This window comes from Monodelphis domestica, chromosome 5 (assembly GCF_027887165.1).
Source record: "Monodelphis domestica isolate mMonDom1 chromosome 5, mMonDom1.pri, whole genome shotgun sequence".
NCBI classification, from domain to species: Eukaryota; Metazoa; Chordata; class Mammalia; order Didelphimorphia; family Didelphidae; genus Monodelphis; species Monodelphis domestica.
Window position 1 is genome coordinate 265,948,946 of NC_077231.1, and position 25,492 is coordinate 265,974,437.

Here is a 25,492-nt window from a genome sequence, read left to right on the forward strand (position 1 = left end):
TGAGTAAATTTGTCCACAGAAAATATGTTTCACTACAGTGCCTTGGTTTTAAATCAAATATAAGGTGGTCGCCAGGGAAATATTACCAATTATGAATATACCCAAGTCAACTGGGTTTTATAGAGAATTTAATTAATAATACAATGAGGAATTAAGGAAAAGAGAGAAAGAGAGAAAAAGGAAATAAGTATGAAGGGCTTTAAGCCAACATGGCCTAAACCTGAGTCTTAAGAGAGAGAGATCAGTCAGTCAGTCTTTTATTACTCACCACAAGGTCTGTCTAAGCAAGGATTCTAGTGACAGAGTATCCTCAGAGAGAGTTCCAGCCAGAGTCCTCCTCAAAGAGCCTTCCAGCCAGAGACTGTTTTAAAGGGCCTGTCTCCAGAGCCTCCAGAGGGACAGAGTCCCCTCAGAGGAGCTCCAGCGAGACCTCCTTAGAGATTGTCCTCCAAAAGCTTCCTTTCTCCAGAGCCTCTCTCAAGAGATTCTCCAAAAGGATTTTTTTCCAAAAGGATTCTTTCAAGAGATTCTGCTTTTTCTTATATAGGGGGTTGTCTCCTATGTCACCTCCCCTAAGTTCTTCCATCTACCAATCACAGTAGCCGTTTTCCAAGGGACAGCCCATTCTGAATTCATTGCTGGGTCAGCTTTTTTAGTTTTTTTTAGTTAGTTTGAACCAGAAAAACTTCTGAATAAATTTTCACCTCTTTGCTCCTGGCAAGTTTACAAGTTGCCTGACCTTTAATAGGTACTTAGCACCCCATTGTATTAATTCTAAAAATAGGCTTGGCTTAAAGAACTTTTTGCCTCATTATAAGTATGGGTTAAAGTACTTTCATTGTTTAGCAAGGAGTTCTCTCCCCCAAAGCAGTCCCAAGGGTGGAACAGAGGTCCTCCCATTTCTGATCCCAGTAGAGTTCTCACATTTTAGATGGGGAATGGTCCCTAATAGGGAATTGTCCCAATGAAAAATTCCCCAATGGGGAATTTTTTAACACTCACAAGTCTGAGAAATTTCAAGATTCACACTAACAATGTTTTTAATCATTTTACTGATGTGTCGACTAAAGCCCATAATGGCCAAAGATTTGCCAAAACCCATCAATTTCTCAGACCTATTTCTCTAATGATAATTTATTTAGATTAATAAGTTTTCATGTCAACTACATATTGATTGTGAATTTTGACATAAAATGTTTGATACAAAATCTAAATTGAATATTATTGTATCTTTAAGCTGGTTACTTTCCAACATTTTTTATACAAATCCTGAGCTGATCATTCTTATCATATCACTTCTTTCTCAAATTAACTTGCATTTAACTACTATGGGTTTTGGTTTATTTATTATCCTTTATTGAATATACTGATATATGTACTTGTCATTTCCCTCATTCAAATTCTTGTAATTGGGGGATGTTTTATTGATTATATTTGAATGGTACACAGTAGGTACTCAGGTAAGGTTTGATTTATGATATATAATGACACAGTGGTACTCCATTCTCTTAAAGTACATCAATGTCATCAATCACAAATAAAATTTTATAATTATCTGGTGTGCATTTAGTATTATAAATCCATTCAATCATTAATTTATCTAACTTAATCATAATGTTAATGTTAGAGGAGTCAGTTGTTACTATTTTGCTCTCAGGCTATTTAATAGGCAATTGGTGGTGGGATTCTAGTTCTTTTTTCTGTATTAGTTATTTTAATTTGTATATATTATAACCAGCCACTATGGGAGAAATTTGACACTCCATTACTATGGTCTGACCAAGCTTCTGGTTAGGGGTTCTTAGTCAATAAGAGCACTATCTCTTAAAGGAATGGGAACTAGATGGCATAGTGTATAGGGATACTGGACTTTGAATCAGAAAGATTCATCTTTTTAAGTTCTGGCTTCAGACTTTTACTGGTTGAATGAACCTGGACAAGTCCTTTAACTCTGTTTGCTTCTATTGCTCATCTGCAAAATAAGCTGGAAAAGGAAAATGGCAAAATACTCCATTATCTTTGTCAAGAAAACCTCAAACAGGGTCACAAAGAATTGGGCATGACTAAAAAACAAAAATCTCTAAAAGGCAATCTATGAGAGTCTGTGATATACGGACTGTATTATCAGGAAGTTTTACAACAAAACAACCTCCAAAATTACAAAAAGGAAAGTTACCTCAAACATCCACCACACTACCACCACAGACATTTGAGCTGATTTCACAAACTAATGGCAATCTGTTTTCTGCCTTAAAGGCCAAAGAATTGGATGTGGGCTTTTTTGTTTGTTTGTTTTTGTTTGTTTTTTTTTTTTACTTTCTCCATAGGATGAAAATTATTTAAACAAATATAACCTATTTGACAAAAAAGGCATTTTGCCAGGAGCAGTCATATAAAATTAATTCTTTGGAATTGAGAGAACAGGAGATATACAGATAAAGGAAAACCTATGAATATAATCTTCTAAGTTCTTCAGAAAACTTTTCATGAAGTTATATCAACGATTTTAAAAGACAAAAAGACATCAGAATTTAGATTTTTTAAAATAAATCGGTCTTAAAGAAAGCTAGCATATTTAACCTCTAATGTTGATGACAGAAAAAAAACAACAACACATAATTCTTCCTGGGGCTGTCATCTTCTCTGTTGGCCAGAGAATGCTCAACAATTATAGTCATTTAATTTTGGTGATCTTTTGGAATTAATCAGATTGATCTCTCTTAATTATTTTTAAATGATTCTTAATTTCATGTCTCCTATTTTATTTCAACTCCTTGGTCTATTTGTATTTAGATAAAGTAATTGAATCTTATAAAACTTTGATTTTTGAAAGCTCTCAATAAGAGCTAAATATTTGACTTGAATAAATTTATAATCCTTATTTTTTTCTCCCTTATCTCTTTCTATTAGCCTAAAACAGCCTTACATTTTTAGTGATTGTGTTAAATACCCTGAGGTTTCCTTCTTTGATCTTTTTATCTTCAGCAGGCAGTCTGGACACATAATTAGGTTCATTTCTTATAAATTTTAGAATGTTTAGAATGTTATAAATTTTAGAATGTTTAGAATGTTTAATCATATTTCTTTTTGTAAAAAAAGAATATCATAGGGGAATCTGAAGAACATGCAATATAACTTCAAATATGATACATCATTCTTAATCACTGAGGATTTTTTCTAGGATAATAATTTTCTGATGTACTTATGGTGGTGTACACAGCTGCCCTCTTTGAAATCAGGAAGATTTGGCTTCGGGTCCACAAAGCTTCTGAAATTTATTGAGTTGTGTGGCCTTGGGCAAGTCAAATCTCTCAGTGCTCAGGAAAATACCTAAAGCATATAAATGGGAAAATAGTTATGAATCATAATTTATAATAGGAGGTTTCTCATAAGGTGCTCAGAATTTCAATGAAATCATAGTTCTACCTTCTCCTTGCAAAAAAATAAAACCTCAGGAAGTAGTTGATTAACACAAAAATTGGACCTATTTTATTCCTTCCTCCACCAAAAATAACATAAAGTAGAAAACACAGATTGCATAAAGATACAGTCTGAAAACTTTCCACAGTAAATGCTATTTTTAAATATGAAATATCTGGATAAATGACTCCAATTTCTACTTTAATTTTATTTCTTATAATTAATTATTTCCTATATTTTTATATGAGTCAAGGCTTTGAAGACATAGAAGTGAGATCCCTTCCTATTACAGATGAAAATATTCCGGACTGCAGTGCTGACTCATTTTTATGGTTCTTTCTTTATGATACTTTAGCAATATCTTCACTTCCAGGAGCTCAATACACCCTAGACTATTTTTTAGAAAGTATATCCTTAGCCTCGTGGGCAGCTAAGTGGCAAAGTAGATAGAGTGCCAGGTCTAAAGTTAGAAAGACATATCTTAAGTTCATTCTGATCTCAGACACTTTACTATGTCCCTGGACAAAACACTTAACTCTGTTGGCACCAGTTTCCTTATCTTTAGACAAGCTGGAGAAGGAAATGGCAAACTACTCTAGTATCTTGGCCAAGAAAACCCCAAATAGTGTCAAGAAAGGTTGGGCATGACTGAAATGATTGAATAACAACAAAACCTCACCTTCAGGATTGGTTGGTTTCTCCCAGAACCTCCTCTTTAAGGAAATCCAGGCCAGCCACTTTTTATTCCTTTCCATGCTAAACAGCTAACTCATCTCCATAGAAATATCTCCTTCATAGAGTAAGACTTCCTTCTTTGACTTTCATCCATTAAAACTACTTCTCCTTTTCATAGTGTATTTGTTGTTGGCTTCCTCAATTGAAATAGAATCTCATTGGAGGAAAAGACCATTTTTCTACTTGTATTTAGGCTTCTACCACTTAGCATAGTACCTGGCACACCATGTAGGCTTAAGACATATTTGGTACTGACTGACATGGCTAGAGTAGAGAAGAAGCATTCTCCAGGTTTACAGGTAGTGAATGACAAAGTGGGAATTCAAATTCAAGTTCTCTAATACCTAACCCAGATTTGTTTCCATTTTGCATGCATTGATTATGATGGGCAGATTAAGAAAGAATCATGATCAATGTGGCTAGATGTTTCTTCCCCTCCATAATTTTTTATATTTCTTTTGTATATGTTAGCATAATATTCCTTTCTGATCTAGTCAAGGTATTCCATGAAGACATAGAGGAGTGTAAAATAAACCAAGCAATGTCCTCTGTGCATAACTAAGCAACCTTGATGTTTAGATTCACTTTGGATCGTTAGGATAATTACATTTTGCCTAGTTGTGGCTGAGATGATGGGAAGGTGCATTTTTGCTTCCTCATTATGAACTGGGGGTGACTGATAGAACAAATCTTGCTTTGATGGAATATGGTTGGTCAAGAGCAGACCTTCAGCTGGGTCAGAACAGACTTCAGAGGCTTATTTGAGAAGAATCATTAAAGAATCATCAGGACACATCTGTTTAGGGAATTCACTTGAAAGTCATTGCTGCTATTGCTTGTTGGAAGAAAGTACTTGAGCAAGACAGACCACATTTCCCCCAGCACTGCCACATTTCCTCAGAGGCAAAACATTTTCATAACACATCCAAGGGACCCCAACTGATAAAACCCTAAAGACCCTTGATTAGTTTTCTGCTTTGATACACAATGGTTAGAATACTAGATCTGGAGTCAAGAAAACTTGAGTTCTAATCTTGCCTCATATACTTATTAGTTATATAGTCCTAGGCAAGTCTACTTCAGCCTCTTTATCTGTAAAAATGGGGATAATTTTGGCACCTACTTTCCAAGATTGTTGTGATGATAAAATGAGATATTTGTAAAATGCTTTAAAAGTGTTTGCATATGGAAGGCACTTAATCAACAATTCTTTCTTTAGCTACAAGACTGCAAAGTTGACTCAGAGTCAAACCAGAGCTTGAATTTGAGACCACAATCAAATCATGCCATTTCTCCATCATCATTTAAGTAGTAAAAATCAAAGTACTGTGATATATTACTCCAATGTTACAATTCTAAGATGATAACTTGCAGTCATTTGTGTGTGTGGGGGGAGATAAAAGGGCAATTTTAAGTCCTATTTTAGTCTCTTTCCCAAAAGCTTTCTATTCATATATGTTTATCACTCTACTCTGAGCTATCAGAAATCTGTTTTTTTTTTTGTTGACAAAAGAAAAAGAAAGAATTGACCTTAGTATCTAGTTATCAACAACAACAAAAAAAGTAATTTAACTAGGAAGTTACCAATAACTAAGGGACAAAGGTTGATGGTGATGGTTAGCCTTTCCATTGATAACATTGAACTTTGGATTTCTCCATATCCTTTTGGGGGGATAATGTCTGCCTCCACCTGGCACAAATGAGAGCACCTTTCATACAACTTGTGCCAGACATGTTAGAGAGCTTATCTCAGATGAAATAATGCCTAATGACAGCTGTCTTCATTTCTTACTCCCTAAGAGCAGATTCCTGATACATTATTTAAATATTTAAAGGGCTTAGCATTCATATAAAATCTGAAATTTTAATTGTTCAATCAGTTTTAGAAATGGTCTAAGAAACAAGAGCTAGACTGTCATATAACTACAGCCATGGATGTAACTATTGTTAAGTAAAGTGACTATGGAAACACAAATTAAAGCAAACACAAAATGCCAAGGACAACATAAAGAAAAGAAAAAACAAATGTTGAGAAAATAAATTAAAAATCAAGTTTTATAAAGAGGTCTTCACCTATAAATTTATTTGAAAAGGAAATATGAGGTAGGATATTTCGTTGAAAAACCATCACTTAGGTCACCTTTGAAATATCCCAATGTACTACCCTACCTCTAAGCACAGAATGCCGAATGTGCAAAGTGTGTCCCAGGAATGAGATTGCAGTGATGTGCCAGGGTAATTCACTACTTTTTCTGTGTCACATAAAAAAATGTAATGTTATTCTTGACTTAGCTAACTCTTATTCTCTGTGAAGGGTTTGTCAGGATATGGACTATTAAATTAGTGGCTGAAAACAGTGGAGACTAATTAGAAGATCAAACTGTTCAGTGGAGAGGGATAATTAACATGCACATTTGTTGGTGAGGACTTATCACTCCTTTCAGACAAAAGTAACATTCTTTGCATTGATTTTCTGAATAAGAAATCCCAACCTCTTCAATGTCCATTCCTATCTGCAGGAACTAATATGTCTCTTCATCCACTAGATGATACTTTTCACAGGAATATAATGAATTAGAAGTGTGATATGTTAATTTTTCTAGTTACCTCATATCCAACTGCATGAAACTTAAAAGAGTATGTGAAATATTGCCATCTCCTTTGATTTTTCAACTTGCCAGATTTGTTGTGGTGGTTAGAAAGGTAAATAACCAAGTGGCTTCTAATGGTCTTCTAATGGCTAGAATTAACGTGGCTAATTGACTTCATTCAAATATTCAGTGATGATTGGAAGCACTGGACAATTTCAGTGAGGCAAAGAGTGGAAGAGAACTATGTGAATCTTTACATGTCAAGTGAAGTCTCAAAGGGAGCTGCAGGTAGGTCAAAGAATCATAGATTGAGAGTTGGAAGGAAACTTGAAGGTTGTCTAAACTGTTGCCTTCATTTTATAGCAAAGAGAAGTACTGGACTTTGGTTAATGGTGATTATGCCTGAGGATAGCAATCTGGTGACATGAATCAAAACCATATTTTACAGGGGGGTGAATTAGAAGAATTCTCAAGTCTCTTCTGTCTCTAGGACCCTATACCTCAAAAAAGGAAGTAAAGGTTAAATGAAGTATGTGAAATGTCTCACACAAATTAGCTGTCTATACAAGCCCAACTTCTTAAAGAATCTAAGTATGAACTCTTCTATTCATCATTAAAAATTTGAAGGTGCTTTACGTGTTATTTTATTTGGTCCTCATAAAATCCAAAAAGTTAGAGAATATATGTATCTTCATTTTACAGATGAGCAAATTCAGAGAGATTAAATGGATTGCTCAATTAGTAATTTTTTTATTCTGCATTTAAAATCGGATGTTTCTGACTCAAGGACCAGCACTCTAAGCATTATGGTCAATCAATTAATAAAGCTATGTATTATATCAAAATATGCATTAACATATTAATTTATCTCAATAAATCTTAATCTCAACTAAAAACATAGAAAAGAATTCCCTCTAATCCTTTATATCTACTACTTTCTACAAGACCATACCATGTTCTTTTTCTGTTGTATCAGTAATTCACAGGAACAACACATATAATTTTCATTTTGTAAAATTATTTTAGAAATTTTCCCTTTAAAAGGAATCATGTAAAAACTGATATCATTTAATAACTTCCAGATGAGCACACTTCTCATAGTCATGTTATCTAAAATTAGATATGTTGCAAATCCTCATCAGCCCACAGAGAGGACTCAGATGAGAAAAATGAAAGTAGGTTTAAAAACAGCATCAAATATCAAAGACTGGCATAATTACAATTATTAAGGCTACCAAAGAGAAGGTGGAGAGGTCACTTATTAGAAGTCTTTAAGAAGATGAAAGGTCATCGTAAAAAATAGTAACACATCACTAAAGGGATTTAGAGAATTTCCTTCTTTGTGTTTTTTTTTTTAAAAACAAAGTTGGGTAATCATCTGCCTGGCTTGGTTTGTAGTTAGTCCAGGAAGTGGAAGTTGCACTATCTCCTGTGCTCCCTTGTAGCCTCAATATAACCTCTACAAAATCATAGTATAATCATTATCACTATACTTAGGACTCAATAAAAGAGGATAGGTCTAAATCATATTTATAGAAGTAGGATGATGAGATTTGGTTCAGCTTTAAAGAAAAAAAGTAAATATGCTTGTTTCTGATGTTAAACCTCAGAAGATGCATTACTTTAGGAACAACTTCCCTGGAAAACTTTGGAGCCTTGTGCAGCCCTACTTTTCTTATCTTTAAAAGGAGCCTAAGTAGCTTATCTTCAATGTTCTGCTTATCCATATTATGATGTAACTAAAATGACTTCACCAAGTTTTATAACTCCAGGGAAGACCGAGCATCCTCCATATGTCCAATTTAAGAAAAAAAGAGACAGCTCTTTTTTGTAAAATCAACTGCTCTGAAGTAGGGCATAAGACCATACTATTTTATAAAGTGTCTAAATTTTTCTATAATTGAATGAAAGTAAGGGGAAAATCAGGTTATAGAACAAAGAACCTGATTTTTTTTTGCCTAAGTAAAGGATAATTAAAATTTTCACAACAATTCCCAAAACTCATGTTGAAGCAGAAATAAATGTTTTGATTCCTTTGTATATGTGAGAAGAATAGTTCTCAATGTATGGAACAATGATCCTTTAATAATAGATTATTGCAATGAGTCTTGCAATAAATGATTCAGAATGATAAATAAGCAAGTAGTAGCTAAGTAACTGATATTCCTAAAGCCTGGGTATCACCATGTCTATCATTTGCTGAAAAAGTTTCAATTCCCTTTATGATGAATTTATTTAATAATAGGAGAAAATATAAATTGTTTGTGAGCATTGTTGTGAATACAAGCTATGGGGTTTAAGATACTGAAAGCTCAAAATGAATCAAGCAGGGTATAGAGCTAGTAAAAAATGCTGCTTGAAGATGGGCATACCAAGAAAATAGAGGGGCATAGCTTTGAGAAATAAAGTGGTGACAGTACTAAAGTAGTCTGACCTTGTTTTTTTTATCAAATTGAGCGTTTATTTTTCCCTGTTCTAGTGTAAAAGGAAACTGAAATAAAACCTAGTAGAATTGCTTGTTGGCTATGGGAGGGGAGTGTAAGAAGGAGAGGGGAAGAACATGAATTGTGTAGCCATGGAAACATTCTAAATTAATTAATAAGATGAATAAACTTTTAAAATTTATAAAAAAAATAAAAAAGGAAACTGAAAAGTTGGGCATTTTCCAGAGCAGGGCAACCAGCATAGCAGTGACAGGTGGAGACTATTTTATTTAAGGTTCAGGTGAAATGATCATGGGCTGCTGACATAAGGGGAAAAATTATATTTTCTCTATTTAATACTGAGGCAGGGTTGGAGGGAGTGAGAAGCAAACTTGATTGGGGAAAGCTGTGAAGACACATTTTTTTGTTCAATGTCAGTAAAAAATTTCTAGATGTTAGAGCTATTAAAAAGTCAGAATGACATTGCTGGTGGAGTTATGAACTGATCCAACCATTCTGGAGGGCAATTTGAAACTATGCCCAAAGGGCGACAAAAGAATATCTACCCTTTGATCCAGCCATAGCACTGCTGAGTCTGTACCCCAAAGAGATAATGGAGAAAAAGACTTGTACAAAAATATTCATAGCTGCGCTCTTTGTGGTGGCCCAAAACTGGAAAATGAGGGGATGCCCATCAATCGGGGAATGGCTGAGCAAATTGTGGTATATGTTGGTGATGGAATACTATTGTGCTAAAAGGAATAATAAAGTGGAGGAATTCCGTGGAGACTGGAACAACCTCCAGGAAGTAATGCAGAGCGAGAGGAGCAGAACCAGGAGAACATTGTACACAGAGACTGATACACTGTGGTATAATCGAATGTAATGGACTTCTCCATTAGGGGTGGTGTAATATCCCTGAACAATCTGCAGGGATCTAGGAGAAAAAACACTATCCACGAGCAGAGGACAAACTGTGGGAGTAAAAAGACTGAGGAAAAGCAATTGCTTGACTACAGGGATGGAAGGGACATGATTGAGGAGAGATTCTAAATGAACACTCTAATGCAAATACTAACAACATGGAAATGGGTTCGAATCAAGACATATGTGATACCCAGTGGAATCACGCGTCAGCTACTGGGGGTGGGGGGGGAGGAAAAGAAAATGATCTTTGTCTTTAATGAATAATGCTTGGAAACGATCAAATAAAATATTATAAAATTTTAAAAAAAGTTAGAATGAGACACTTAGGAAGTTAGCAGATTCTCATCCTTGGAAGTATTCAAGAAACCAATGAATGATCACTTAATAGATGTGCTGTTGCAGGAATTCCTTTCACATAAAGGTTGTACTAGATAATATTTCTAATGTTACAATTCTATAATTCTGAAATTCAAAAAGGGACTGCCTAAGGACTTATTCTGCACAAGATCTTGGGCTAAATCCCTCAAATACAAAGAAAGGTGAAAACAAAAAATCTTCTTTGAGGCAATGAAAGCATTTTAGAATCTTTCTAGAATTGATCTTTTGTAATTACTTCACATTATTCTTTCTACATTACAGGGAATTTGGTCTATTAACAATTATTTATTTACAACATGCCATTTCCCACCTCTTTACTTTTGCTCTGGTTGTCCCCCATCTCTACAATACCTTTACTTCTCTCCCTAGCATCTTATGGTCCCCATCTCTTTTCAAGACCTGATTATTAGGATTCAATTTTCATCTTCTAAATTCAAGTTGTTTTTGCTTTGTACATCAAATATCACAAAAAATCTTAGGGAAATTTTAACCTATATTAGCTCATAATATTAAAACTATATTTATATTTTAATTAGAGGAATGCTGGGGACTAACATATATGCAAAATGATCGATATAAAATATAGAGGAGGTGCCAAAAATTTTGGTGTACTTATTGCTTGGAACTTTTTACTGAATTGCAACATACTTATAAATGTACGAAGATTTTGGGACATATTTTTGGAGGGGCAAATATGTTACCATCCAACATTGTCCCCAGTAGAAACATAAATTCTTTGAAATCATGGTTGATTTCTTTTTTATCAATGCATTCCCAGACCCGAGCTCAGTGCCCATCATGACTTAGTGACTGTTGAATTTAATTGAATAAACACATTATTTCATATTCATGTATATTTTTCTGATGAATATAATACAAATCAATTTTAATACTTTGCTAAATCTATGAAAGTTGTGTAATTGATAGAGGGTTGGCACTGTGAATTACCAACATGAACATTCCCAAGATCAAGCTATGCAAATGTAAGATTGATGGCAATATTGAATGAAATAATGAGATTTTCCCTGGCAGAAAATTAACCCCTAAACATCTTGCAATAAAAATAATAGATGTTATCTATATTCAGTAAAGATACGAAGTTTCTCTAAGTATGCTAAAATTCTGAAACTAAACATTGAAGATTCATTGAGTAGAGAACTAGAAAGATAGAAACATGAAAACAGTTAAAATTATATCACTTGGCAAACAGTTGTTGATTTCTAAGGGAGACAGAGAGAACAATTCAATTACTGACATAAACAAAATCTGCCACATATTTAGTACAAACTACACACCCTCTTAGAACAATTTCTATACCTTTAATTGAATTTTGAATGAATCAATGAAAGCATGAACTGATGGAACATCTCCTTAGCCTTTGGTGTATTGTACCATGTTCTTGTTAATGAAACATTAGTAGAAAATTAAAATGGTAAGAGAACAAAGTTATCACAATATATTCCTGCCAAGAAGAGAATTTGAAATTAAATTATGGTCATAGCTCAATGTAATTTTACCTGAGTTTCAGTTCATATGTAGTTCAATACTTTTTTACAGATACATAATATAATAAAGATGAGGCTGGTGATGGTTGAGGAAGAGGAGAAAGGCAACTTTGTATAGTGGACTAAAAGCTGATCTCAGAAGCATGATGATCAGTGGTGAAGTCCTTCCTCCCTGAAATATAGTGGCAGTGTGATAGCCTATGTCACTTCATCTCTCAATGCTCTGGGCAACCCTCTTAGGCTCTAAGAGGTAGAGAAGGTATTGTTTGGCATTGATACAAGGGCGGTGTTAACTTGGACTTATTTACATGGATCCATTCCCTATCTATGTCTAATGAGCAAATATCTTTTGTATTTCCCTTCTGAAACTTTCTCAATTTATTCTCTCATTACTAATTACTAATTATCTCATTTTTATCTCCTTTGAGGTAAAGATTTTCAAAAAAGCTGCATGATTGAGAATTTAAGTTCCCATATCATCAGAAGGATAGACCTAAATCTTTAAAGTAATACTTAATAAAAGTGCAATTTAGGTCTGAATCAGTCAAAGATGAATAACTAAGGTCCTCCATTATGAAACAGATAGCTATTTCTGTTTGTACTCTCAGTAAAAGTGAATTTCTGGCATTCAGGAAATTTCCCTCCTTCCTTTTCCTTATAACAACCACAGTGGGGAGTTGGTATAACATTAATAAATAGTGTATATTTGTTAGCTATTGAGAGAGGGGGAAAAAAACCTCATTTTAACTCTCATAGATAGGCTTTCTTGGATATCTAGATAATCCTGGAATTTTGAAAGCAGTGTCAGAGATTGGAATATTCTGGCAGTGGCTATGAAACTTTTAAATCATTTAATGTGGACGTCTTCAGAGCACTGTTGTGTTTCTTGCCAGAAGACCAATGTAAGTAGGAATCTTAATTACTAGATTAGCAGCAGCAGCAGTAGTAGTAGTGATGGTGGTAGTAGTAGTTGTAGTCATAGTTGTCATCTTTGTAGTGCTACAGAAACTTTGTCAAACTATCCAATGAGAGGTGGAAAGATTGTGACCTATGTCAGAACCCAGACTAATAGTCTTTCTTATTTAAAGAGGTTTTCAAATGCATATATATTCTTTCTAGAGTTCAGGAAACGAGGATTAAAAGCAAACAATAGATGTGATTACCATGGTTCCTGCACCAAAATTTATAACACATGAACAGCCAACCAGTAAAGGGAGGAGGAGGTTCCAAACTGAGCAAATATAGCATTTTTTAATATAAATGAGCAAATTTTGGAATACATTTTTTATATTTGCTGATATATTTTAATAAAATTCAGCTATTGCTATCTGTAATTTGTTCTTTTTTTCTGACATTCATTCCATAAAACTTTTTAAAAATGTCTACTAAGTACTGATATTAGGTTTTAGGGATACTAAACCATTTTTTTAAGTGTCTGATCTCCAGTAACTTCTATTTTACCACTTTTTATATTATTTTCTTAATTAAAGAGACTACGTGTGAATTGTTACTTTAGTATCAATGAGATATTTAGGTCAAATCTCCCAGATGGTTCTAGAAACTTGAAAATAAAATAGTCTCTATAAATGAAGAAAAAACTTGGATTCTCTGCCCATCTTACTGTGTTCCACTGTAGGTAGTCATTATATGATTTATCACCATGACAATGTATGTTAATTGAGAGAATATCTATCAATCTGTCTTTATCTGTATCCTTTAATCTCTGTACAAGGTCAGAGAGATGATGGAGAACACAGAAAGAAAATATATATATATATATATGTGTGTGTGTGTGTATCTATATCTAATATATATATATGTATATATATATGTGTGTATCTATATCTAATATATATATATATATATATATATATATAAATTAAAGCCCTTTCTAGCCATAATTCTCTTCTCTTATAACCACATCTTTTTAGGGTCCCAAAGATAACATGAGTTGAAATGACACCATCAGATTTCATGTGAGTCAAAGTATGTGTCACACTCCTTGGCCCCTTGAAATCCCCAAACTTCCACATTGTATAAATTGGGAAATATTCTGTTTCTACAACTCTATCCCTAATGATAAAAATTAAGAGCATCAGGTCTCATATTGATTAATTTGATTTCCTTTATGATCCTGATCAAATCGCCTTCTGATTTCCTTACTGGTTTACCTTAAAAAGAAGCCCAAAGAAAAAGTAAGTAGTACAAAAGGCTCATTTCCCAGAGCTATGAAGCATAATTAATAGCAATTATTATACACACCTTTGGGAAATATTAAGTGTCACATAAGTGGTGACAATAATGATTATCTTTACTGAAATTGTTCTGACACTGCTTGTAACAATTATTTTTTTGTGATGCTTTCTTCCTAGAACAACAGGACTTTTATTTCTTTCCCAATAAATAGTGGGTCTTAGAACAGCAGGACCAGTAGGTGAAGAGTGGAACATATTTAGTTTTTTTCAGACTCAAATTTTCATTTGCAAATCATTTGAAAATGGAAAAGAATCTCTAAACAGTGAACTTGGAACAAAATTAAATTCATGTTTCCATGAAAAACAATCATTATTCTTAGGAAGTCATTAGTACGTAATTCACTGAACTAGAGAAATTGTTGAATATCTGATTTCAGTGAAATGGAGGAATTTATCTTTGTAAAAGGAGCTAAAAGTTACTTCAAATCAGCTTCAATTAAACAGGACTTTGGGAATTTTAAACATTTTTAGATTTATGTATTTTAAAAATGCCCTTTGTAGAGCATTTAAAAATTTAAGAAATATAACAGTATGATTTACTCTTGGCACACATAGAGCTGTATGTATATGCATATGCACAAGCAAAATTGTCTCTATTTAATCACAGCCAGACACTTACAATTAAAGATGGTGCTCTTTGAATAAAAATCCTGTTCCTTGTACTAGATGGGTAAAATTTGAAAGAAATCCAAAGGTGACATTCACATTGTAACATTATAGAATATTTTCCTGGCCATAGTTTGTGATTTCCCACAGAACATCTAAAGCAAGAACTTGTTTGTGGGAACTACCCTTTCAGATCATCTTCTGTGGACCGTTCATGTGATTAATGTTGCATCCACTTAAAAGTGGGGAATGTAGACACTAGGGCTGTGTAGCCTTCTCATTGTCAAGTGATTATCATAATGAATTCTGCATCACCTTACAGCAGATTCAGCAATGTAGGGCATAACTGCCCCCAAGGTAGCTATAAAAAAAAAAGACAAGGAACCAACTCAAAGACTACTGGAAATTAAGAATACTCCTTCTATTCCTGTTTCCCACAGTGGGTAACTTATTTAGGCTGTCAGTTACAATTCAGAGATCTTACTTGGAGTTTCCTAGGGATGACAGGAAGGACAATTAAACACTTTGATGACATTTTTCATATCTAGGAATAGCCCTGGTCCAAACAAACTGTGGATATCAAAAGCTACTGTTTCTGAAGTTTTGTCTCTAGTTCTAAAGATGTAAAGATTGTTCCTTCTCTGGATTGGAACATTTTCTAATAAAGACCATTCCATTCACCCTTCTACTAGGTAGGTAGTCTTTTTATTGCTCCTGGGAACTGTGAAATAAGACATTCCCAGTGAAAACACCTGCTAGGCATCAATGTAACCTACACATTTTCATCACTTATTTTTCTTTTGAGATTCTGATCTTAATCTCACAGTGAAATATTTGTATTTGTTATCTTGTGATGGATTTATTGACCCTGGGGAGAAAAAAGAAAAGAAGATGGAATCCCAAAGGGAAAAGATGCCTAGCTTTTTATTTTTATTCACCCATAAAAAATACTGATGATATATAATATCAAGTAAATGCTGAAGATGTTTTTAGCTTTTTTTCAGCTGTCAGAACCCAGTCTCAGGGACAGTCATAACTAGATATACATAGATGAATATTCATATATGTTACTTATTATGTTACTTAACTAGTGCCTTTTAAGTCACATTGTAACATATATTTCTACCATTTCTTTTTAGATTAAAGATAGTAATAATGATGAAAAGTCTATGAAATTAGTTTGCTATTTTAGGATATTGTAAACTAGTATTTGTTTCTGTGACACATGCAGTGCTTAGAACATCCCTACTACCTATTATATAGGTAGTGTTCAAGCTGGTGGTATGTGTGTGCATACAAACATATATATGTTTATAAATTTATATTCCATATATATTCCTTATATCTTAGTAATAAATGCTTCAAAGGGTGTTTGATGAAAATATCAAGTTCTCCAGAAAAATCAATGTCTAATACAGTGGTTTATAACTAATGTGCATTTGTTCAATATTTTTCAGATGAAAGAAGTAACAAATATATAGAGATTTGTGACCAACTATTATATAAATTTAAATTCACCTCAAATTCTATCTCCTTTTACCTTTAAGTTCAGAATTCTCAGTGTATCCATAAAGTCAACTGATTTTGATTTTTTTTCAGGTTGGCTGAGAAGTCAGAGAACCTGGGTTCTAAATCTGGCTCTTTAACTTATTATCTAGGTGAAATGGGACAAATTACTTAGCACTGTGGCACTTCAGTTTCTGAATCTATGAAATTGGAAGGTATAATAACATAGCCTTTAAAAATCCCTTCCATCCATACATTCATGATCTTTACTAGGATCCAAATAGGAAATTCCTATGACCCAAGGGGCAGCTGAGTCACTTGGTGGATTGAGAGCCAGATGAAGAAATGCCACATCTTGGGTTCATATCTGTCCTTAATTACTACCTAATTGTGTGCCTTAGGCAAGTCACTTAACTCCCATTGGCTAGCACTTACAGTTCTCCTGTCTTGGAACCAATACATAGCATTGATTCTGGTAAGGGCTTTTTTTCATAAGAGAGTGACCCCAAAACTAGTTATCTGACCCAAAAAGTTAAACAATAATGTACAAATAGAAGAATGTCACCAATTGATACAATTATATTCTATAGGATTAAATTGTAAAAATGTATCCATGCTATGTATTAAAGAGATTCTCAAATCTACCTAAGGTAAATTCAAGTTATCTGAAACAACTTGATTTCTTTATTTTCCATAAAACCCTACAGGCAATTTTAAAGCTGACTTTTCTTGAGAAGTGTTCTAAAAATGCTACAGTTATAGCAATTAAAATAATAGTTTATCAGGGGAGAAATGTCATATGTCAAATCTCTTACTGCAGCTTGCCGATGGGTATTGGACAAAATCCCATGAATCTTCACTTTGTCTTTTTCCTTTTGGTCCATGTTCACCCACAAATCCCTGCTGGCAGAGTCAAATGGCCCATATATCCTGGAAATATAGTAATTATGATCTGTATCCTCCTGTAATAAAGTAGAGAAAAACATAATTGTATTAAAAAAAAACCAGAAACAATTCTGTAACAATTAATATGAACGCCTTTGGATCTTGAAGGCTTGTTATTCCACAAAGTGACTATGGGGATTAAATTATTTAAGAGGCAAGTGAAATAATATGCATATTGTACAAACTAGAAAGTCTTTATGGGAAATATTTTAAAATGAAGAAGTAGTCCCAAAAAATCTTGCAATATAAGAAACATTTTGTATTCCTCTGCTGGCAATCCTAACATAAGAACTATTCTTGAGCAAAATATCTAGTGAAACCTAAAAACAATTTAGTGGTAACATCCAGGTGAACGAGAATCACTGAATCTTCCATAGCAACCAATGTCCTTTAATAATGGCAATAGTCAGCTTTTTGCTAATGGCTCTGGAAATGAAGTGATTCTCAAGATTTCCTGCCTTTCATTTTGTTCATTAACTGTGGCTTTTTGTTGAATCATCATTAACAATAATTATGGCACCCAACATCATGTTTGGCATGCAATTGCTTTGGCATGCAAACAACTAAATGGAGTGTTCTGAATATTAACAGAAATATCTCTGTTGAGAAGTACTGGTACTAATTTATTTGTCAAAAAAAGTATTCTCCAAATTGCAAAATTTCTTTTTTAATTTAATTTGACAAGCATCCATTAAGTTCCCTACTATGTGTGAGGCATATTAGTACCTAAATTCTGAAAACACTTAGAATACAATGACAAAAATAAAACAGTTCCTGTTTTAAAGGAATTTACTCAGCATAAGGCATGGGAAAAGGAAATATCACCTCTCCATCTTTTGATAAACTTAACAGGAATAGATATTGAATCCAAGCTTTAGAAAAAAGAATAACAAATAAAATGTTCAGCACATGAAGTTATTTTTCCCAAGACTAACCAAACTTATTTTTCCAGCCTTATTAAATATCAATCTCCTTCAACTTTTTATATTACAATCAAAATGTCCTTGTTGTTCCTCATATGAGATACTCCATTTCCAGTTATTTTTCTTTGGTTTTCTTTAATGTTTAAAACTCATTCCATAAACCCAAAGATCCAATCTTTTGGGACAAATTCCAGTATTTGACAAAAACTTCTGGGAAAATTGGAAAACAGTATGGGAGAGATTAGGTTTAGATTAACATCTCACACTCTATACCAAAATAAACTCAGAATGGGTGAATGACTTGAATATAAAGTAGGAAACTATAAGAAAATTATGTGAACAGAGAATAATATACTTGTCAGATCTTTGGGAAAGGAAAGATTTTTGAGACCAAGCAAGAGTTAGAAAAAACTACAAAATATAAAATAAATAATTTGGATTACATTAAATTAAATAAAAAGTTTTTTGTACAAAGAAAACCAATGCAACCAAAATTAGAAGGGAAGCAACAAATTGGGGGAAAATCTGCATAACAAAAACCTCTGACAAAGTTCTAATTACTCAAATTTATAAGTAGCTAAATTAATTATGTAAAAAATCAAGCCATTCCCCAATTGATAAATGGGTAAGGGACATGAATAGACAATTTTCAGATAAAGAAATCAAAACAATTAATAAGCACATGAAAAAGTGTTCTAAATCCCTTATACGCAGAAAAATGCAAATCAAAGCAACTCTGAGGTATTACCTCACATCTAGAAGACTGGCTAACATGACAGCAAAGGAAAATAATAAATGTTGGAAGGGATATGACAAAATTGGGACATAAATACATTGCTGGTGGAGTTGTGAATTGATCCAACCATTCTGGATGGTTATTTGGAACTATGTTCAAAGGGTGTTAAAGACTGCCTGCTCTTTGATCTAGCCATAGCACTGCTGGGTTTTTACTCCAAAGAGATAATAGGGGAAAAGATTTATACAAGAATATTCATAGCTGCCCTCTCTGTGGTGGCAAAACATTAGAAAATGAGTGGATGCCCTCTAATTGGGGAATGACTGAACAAAATGTGGCATATCTTGGTGATGGAATACTGTTGTGCTCAAAAGAACACTAAACTGGATGAATTCCATGGAGACTGGAACAACCTCCAGGAACTGATGCAGAGTGAAAGGAGTAGAACCAGGAGAACATCATACACAGAGACACTGTGGTACCCTTGAATGTAATGGACCTCTTTACTATCAGCAATGCAATGACCCAGGACAATTCTGAGGGACTTATGAGAAAGATGCACTCCACATCCAGAGGAAAAACTGTGGGAGCAGAAACACAGAAGAAAAACAACTGCTTGATCACATGGGTTGATGTGGATATGGATTATGGACATAGACTCTAAACAATCACCCTAGTGCAAATATCAATAATAGGGAAATAGGCCTTGATCAGTGACATATGTAAAACCCAGTGGAATTGCGCTTGAGCTTTAGGAAGGGGGTGGGAGAAGGGGAAGGAAAGAACATGAATCTTGTAACCATGGAAAAATACTCTACATTAATTGAATAAAATTAAGCTCCCCCAAATAAGTAAAAAACAAAATAAAATGCATTCACACATTACTTTTCCATCTTAAAATCCCTAGATTCTTTCATTTTTATTCCATTTTGCATCTAAACATTTTTAAATATTTGTTTTCTGACATTTTCCTATCCATGTTCTCCCCTTCCCTTCTGCCCCTCCCCTCTTCACAAGAAGGTAGGTAATGATACAGATTATATATTTATATATATATATATATTATACAATATATTTTGTCCATGTATATCATGTTATGAAACAAGATACATATTGCTTACATTAGAGAAAAAATAATGGAGGAAATGAAGTGAAGAATAGTATGCTTCATGCTACAGGCAGACTCTGTCTGTTCCTTCTACGGCAGTCCAAAAATCTTTCAAGACAGTCTTAGGACTACCTTATACAACTGACTTTTCTCGATCCTGAAGGTCACTAGTGTCTTTCCTACCCAAAAAATTTGTTGTCGAACTTGAGTCATTTCTCAAGTCCTTGTGACCTCATTTTGGATATATATATATATATATATACTCCACATGCCTATTCCAAATGTTGGAAACTGCACTGTCACTCTGTGTCCTATCTTAATATGCATGGGCCAACAATAAGTGACATTTTATGTTAATTTCACACAAGAGCATCATGAAATATAAAATGGATAATTTGAAAACAATGTTTTTCTAAAAATAAACTATCAAGATTTGAAGGAAAGCAAAAAATGGAGGGAAATTTCATATATAATCCCTTCGATATCTAAAATATGTAGTGAACTTTGTCGAATTTAACAATAAGAGTCATCTCCTAATTGTAAATGGATAAAAGATGTGAATAATTTACATATGTAGAAATTGAAAGCAAATCTAGGTATTAAAAAATGATCCAAATAACTGCTGGTTAGAGAAATACAAACCAAAACAACTCTGAGATATCACCTTGCACACACCAGGCTGACTAAAATGACAAAAGGGCAAAATGATGAATGTTAAAGGGAATATGGAAAACCAGGGACCCTAATTAATACTCTCTCAGCTGGAACTGATCCAATCATTTGGAGAACAATTTGGAATTACAGCCAGAGAGTTTATACTGTTTATACCCTTAAACCCAGTATTGCTGGTTCTGTTTTTTGAGGTGATTAGGGAAAGAGGAAAAGAATCCATATTTTTCAAAATGTTTATAACAGCTCTTTGTGTCAACAAAGAATTGGAATCTGAGGATGATGTCCATCAATGGGGGAATGGCTACACCAATTGTGGTATAAGATTGTGATAAGTGAGTGATAAAAAAAGGTTGGTTTAAAAATACTAGAAAAGTATATAAGATAACAAACAGAAATGTACAGAACCAAGACAACATTATATACACAGTCACAGAACTAATGTTGGAAGAATAAACTTAAAAATGTTACTTACAGGAAGTGAACAGAAAGATAAAACATGAAAGACTTAATTTTAATGAACATGTTGGCTTTCCTGGGAATATACTATGTGATACTGAGAAGGTAGAGAGGTTAGGACACCTGTGGATCGGATTTATTATGTAGATATGAAGAAAAGTAATTAAACATATAGAATTCTTTAAAATTCATTTGTGTAATATCTTCTTTTTGTTTATATATGGAAATGCTTATGTATGGATTAGTAAACATTTGCAATAATAATTTAAAACATAAAAAACAAAACAGAAGTTAAGATAGGGACAGCTAGTTTTTTTCAGTGAATAAAGAGCCAGGCCTAAATTTGAGAAGTCCTGAGTTCAGATACTTCCTAACTGTGCGACCTGAGCAAATCACTGAACCCCAATGGCCTACCCCTTAGCACTCTTCTTCTGCCTTGCAACCAATACTTAGTATCCTTTATAAGGCAGAAGTTAAAGATTTTATATTTTCAAAAAAGTTTTAAAAAATTAGATTTTGGAAGTTTTTAAATACTTGTTTAAAGAATCTGTAATTGCCCCCCTTGGGGCAATGGATAATTGCCAAAGACTTGAAAGCAGTTGAATGACACAATCAGATTTCTATTTTAGAAACAAAATTCGGCAGCTATGTGGAAAATGAATTGGAAAGGGGAGATAATTGAAACAAGGGGACTAATTAGGGGGCTCCTGAAATGTAGACAACAGGTGCTGAAAGCTAAAACTATCATTGTGGCTATGTGAATGGAGAGAAGGCCATTAATACAAGGATTTCAGGGAGGAAAACATGCATGACTTGGCAATCCTTTCATTGGAATAGAGGGGAAAGGAAAGAGAAAGTCCAAGGTTGTCAAAGTGAAGACATGGAACGAGGGTGATATTCTCAAAAGGAATGAGGAATTTTGAAGTAAAAGTAGCAAAAGAACAAGGGAATGGATTCTGAGTTAGAAATTTTTATTTTGATATGACAACGCAATTTCCAGCTGGTGGAGATGGCAGACAAGCAGCTGGTGATGTGGCTCTTGAGTTCAGGAGACAGATGAGAGCTAGATCTGTGCATTTGGGAGTTATTTTCCAAGTGAAAATAATTTAAACCCTGACAATTGAGATCACCAAGAGTGAATGGAGAGTGAAGAGAGCCTAGGAAAGAATATAAGGAGCGTGAGGTCTGTAAAATTTCAAAACAAATCAATAACCCAGTGGAATTGCTTGTTGCCTTTGGGAGGGGAAGGGAGGAAGGGAGGGAAAGAACATGAATTTATATCTGCTCTGTTTTTACATCAACCCTTATATCAATTCTCACATTTCCTATGAATGAGTTGATTAGGTCAAGTGAGGTTCCATTTGAAACAAAAGTAAAATAACTAAATATCATATGGTCTATAAAAAGTCAATATATCAACAAGTTTGTTAAATATGCAAAGTTATTAAATGTTGGTTATGGCAAAAAGTGAATACTCAATAAAATAGCCATACAAAGAAAATGTACACAGTTTATACATTCTTAGTATTCATAATGTTATGGACTTAGTTGCAGAAATCTCTGGCTTTAAATACTTTAACCATTGACACTTTGGCTTTTGAGACTACCTGACTGTGGGACTATATGCAAGTATCTCACCATTTATATCATCAATTACAACGATGAAATTTCATGGAGTATCTAATAGGGAAGTTTTATTTCAGTCATATTCAATTCTTCATAAACTCACTTGAAGTTTTCTTGACAAAACTACTGGATTACTTTGTCATTTCCTTCTCCAGCTCAATTTACAAGTGAGAAAACTCAGTCAACCATGGTAAAGTGACTTACCCACGGTTACATAGCTAATTAGTATCTGAGTCTGGATTTGAACTCAGGTTTTCCTGACTGCAAGCCCAGTGGTCTATCCACTGTGCCTCCTAGCTGTGCCAAGAGTGATGCGTAAAAAAGAAAGTATAGATAAAGCCTCCTTTAATATTTCAATTAACATTCTGAAAATATGTTTTCAATTTTCTTTTCTCCTTTTCATGTCTAAATTAAGAAGGAAATAGTCAGAGGCATCTGGATGTCTCATTGCATCTAAAGCCAGACCTAGAGATGGGAGGCCCTGCAAACAAATCTGGCCTCAGTTACCTTTTAGCTGTGTGACTTACTTACCCTGAGTATGTTACTTAGTCCCCAATGCCTGGCCCTTACCATTTTTCTGTCTTAATTCAATACATACTATTGATTCTTAGATGCAAGTTTTTTTTTTTCAAGAAATTAGTCTTTCTCAAGTTTAATATTTTAAGACAAGCAGACAATTTAATGACTGAAAGCCTCCTAACAAAATCGTGTCAATTCTAATATGAAACCCAACTTTACTAATCCATTAAAGTCAAACATTTTAGCTTAAATATTCCATTAAATCAATACCTTGATATAGATATAGGAATAGCTGAGGAGGAATAGGGGGATAGTCTATTGCTTAGACATCTCCAAGCCTAACTTTCCACCCCAGTTCTTAAATTACATAATTTAATGTTGGAGAGAAGATAGCATTCATCTAGTTCAGTTTTCTAATTTTATGAGTATGCAGATAGATTAAGTGATGTTCATTATAACACAGGCAATAAGTAGAAAACATGGGATTCGAGAATGAATTCTCTAAACTGATACCTAATGTTCTTTCTGTAAATCGCAGTAAATATTGAATTTACATTAAAACAAACATGATCTTTTAAATTTTCTGAACAGGAAATTTATGAAGGATTATTCACCACTCATAGATATTATTACAACATTATTACGCAATAAATGAAATGAAATATTGTATTTATCTTAAAAGAAATATGATCTTCCAAAACTGTTTAAAGAGGGACTTTAAGGAAGAGATTACTCACCCCCTAGACATTATCATCACCATCATCATTGTGTAATAAATAGTAAATGTCATAAAAAGTATAAATGTAATAAAATATAATGTAATAAAGATCCACATTTCTATTTTACTTGATGATTATCAAACTATTGGTATGTATTCTTCCATTTGATTCTTATAAGAATCCTATGAAAAGGGAGGATAAGCACAATGAATATTATTATCATTGTCATTTTCTAGATGGAGAAACTAAGACTTAGAAAATTTGTTCAAGACTGCATGATTAATAAAAAAACACACTACTTCTTGAACTCATATCTTCAGATTCTGAGTGTCCGCTTTCATTCCATTACAGGCTGCCTCTCCAAGAAACTAAAAATTGTAAAATTTTACTAATAATTAAATACTAACTAATAAGAACAGGTGCAGAATAACAAAGAGGAAAAAATGTTAAATCTATTGTCAAGAGTATTTTGTTCTTGCATTGCAAATGAAGAGGCTGAACAGCCCTGGCCAAATCACCATTTCTCAGCTCCAGCTCTTTAGTTCATGGAGTTAGAACAATGGAATTAGAACCTGTAGTGTTTATTTCACAAAACAGTTTTTTAGCTAAAATGAAATAATATATGTGAAGTGCTTTATTGAAACATAAAGACCCCCAAAATGGAATACTTTTATTCTATGCAGGTAAGCTAAATATAATATTTTCTCCCTGGCTCCTTCAAATTTAATTTTATTATTTATTACAGAATGAATGGCAAAGGGATCATTATTGTCAATTACTGGCTCTGGTTAAAAAAAAAAAGCAAACATTGATGGTGAATAGGTAGAAACTATTGACAAACAGGAAGCTTTAGAGCAATCTATGGTTTACATTAATCTATCCTAGTCACTCACACCAATATATAAATGACCATATGTGGAAGGTGGAAATACATAATCCTTTCGCTTTTTTATGTTCCTTCCTCTGAAATAGTCCTGTTAGGATACTGCTATCAAAGGAAGGGCAAGTACAAGCAATTATGCTACACAAGATTTTTACTGGATGTAGTCACACTTTCTATACTAATAGCATTAGACTGAATTTTGAGACCCAGACACATTGGGTTGGATGAAAAAGTGTGACATAAGAAGACAGAAGACATTTTTTTTCTTTGTTTCAGGTATCAGAGGTCTACCTCCAACCTTTTGAATTGGTGAATTGGATCAAGTGTGTTCTTTGGTTCCTTCCTACTTCTTTCCTTTATCTTTCTTCTACAACTTTATGCTTGTAATATCCAACACCCAGATTGTTGCAGCTCCCTAAATTCCAACTCTTGGGGCTTATTCAATTTGTCCCATATCACAAAAGGTATCTATATCTTCTTCTACCTCATTAAAATCCCCTTGTGACTTATACATCTAGATATTAAAAATAGGACTGAACCAATTCACAGTAATGTATTG

General features: G+C 33.6%; 1 protein-coding gene across 2 annotated transcripts in view; it reads right to left on the reverse strand.

The window, feature by feature from the left end:
• Window positions 1-25,492, reverse strand: part of PLXDC2 (plexin domain containing 2) — a 596,178-nt gene that overhangs the window by 260,132 nt on the left and 310,554 nt on the right. For both annotated transcript variants that reach the window (XM_007504898.3, XM_056800138.1), the window contains one exon: window positions 17,162-17,308. In XM_007504898.3, coding sequence (XP_007504960.2) covers window positions 17,162-17,308 — 147 coding nt within the window. The remainder of the gene's footprint in view (window positions 1-17,161; window positions 17,309-25,492) is intronic.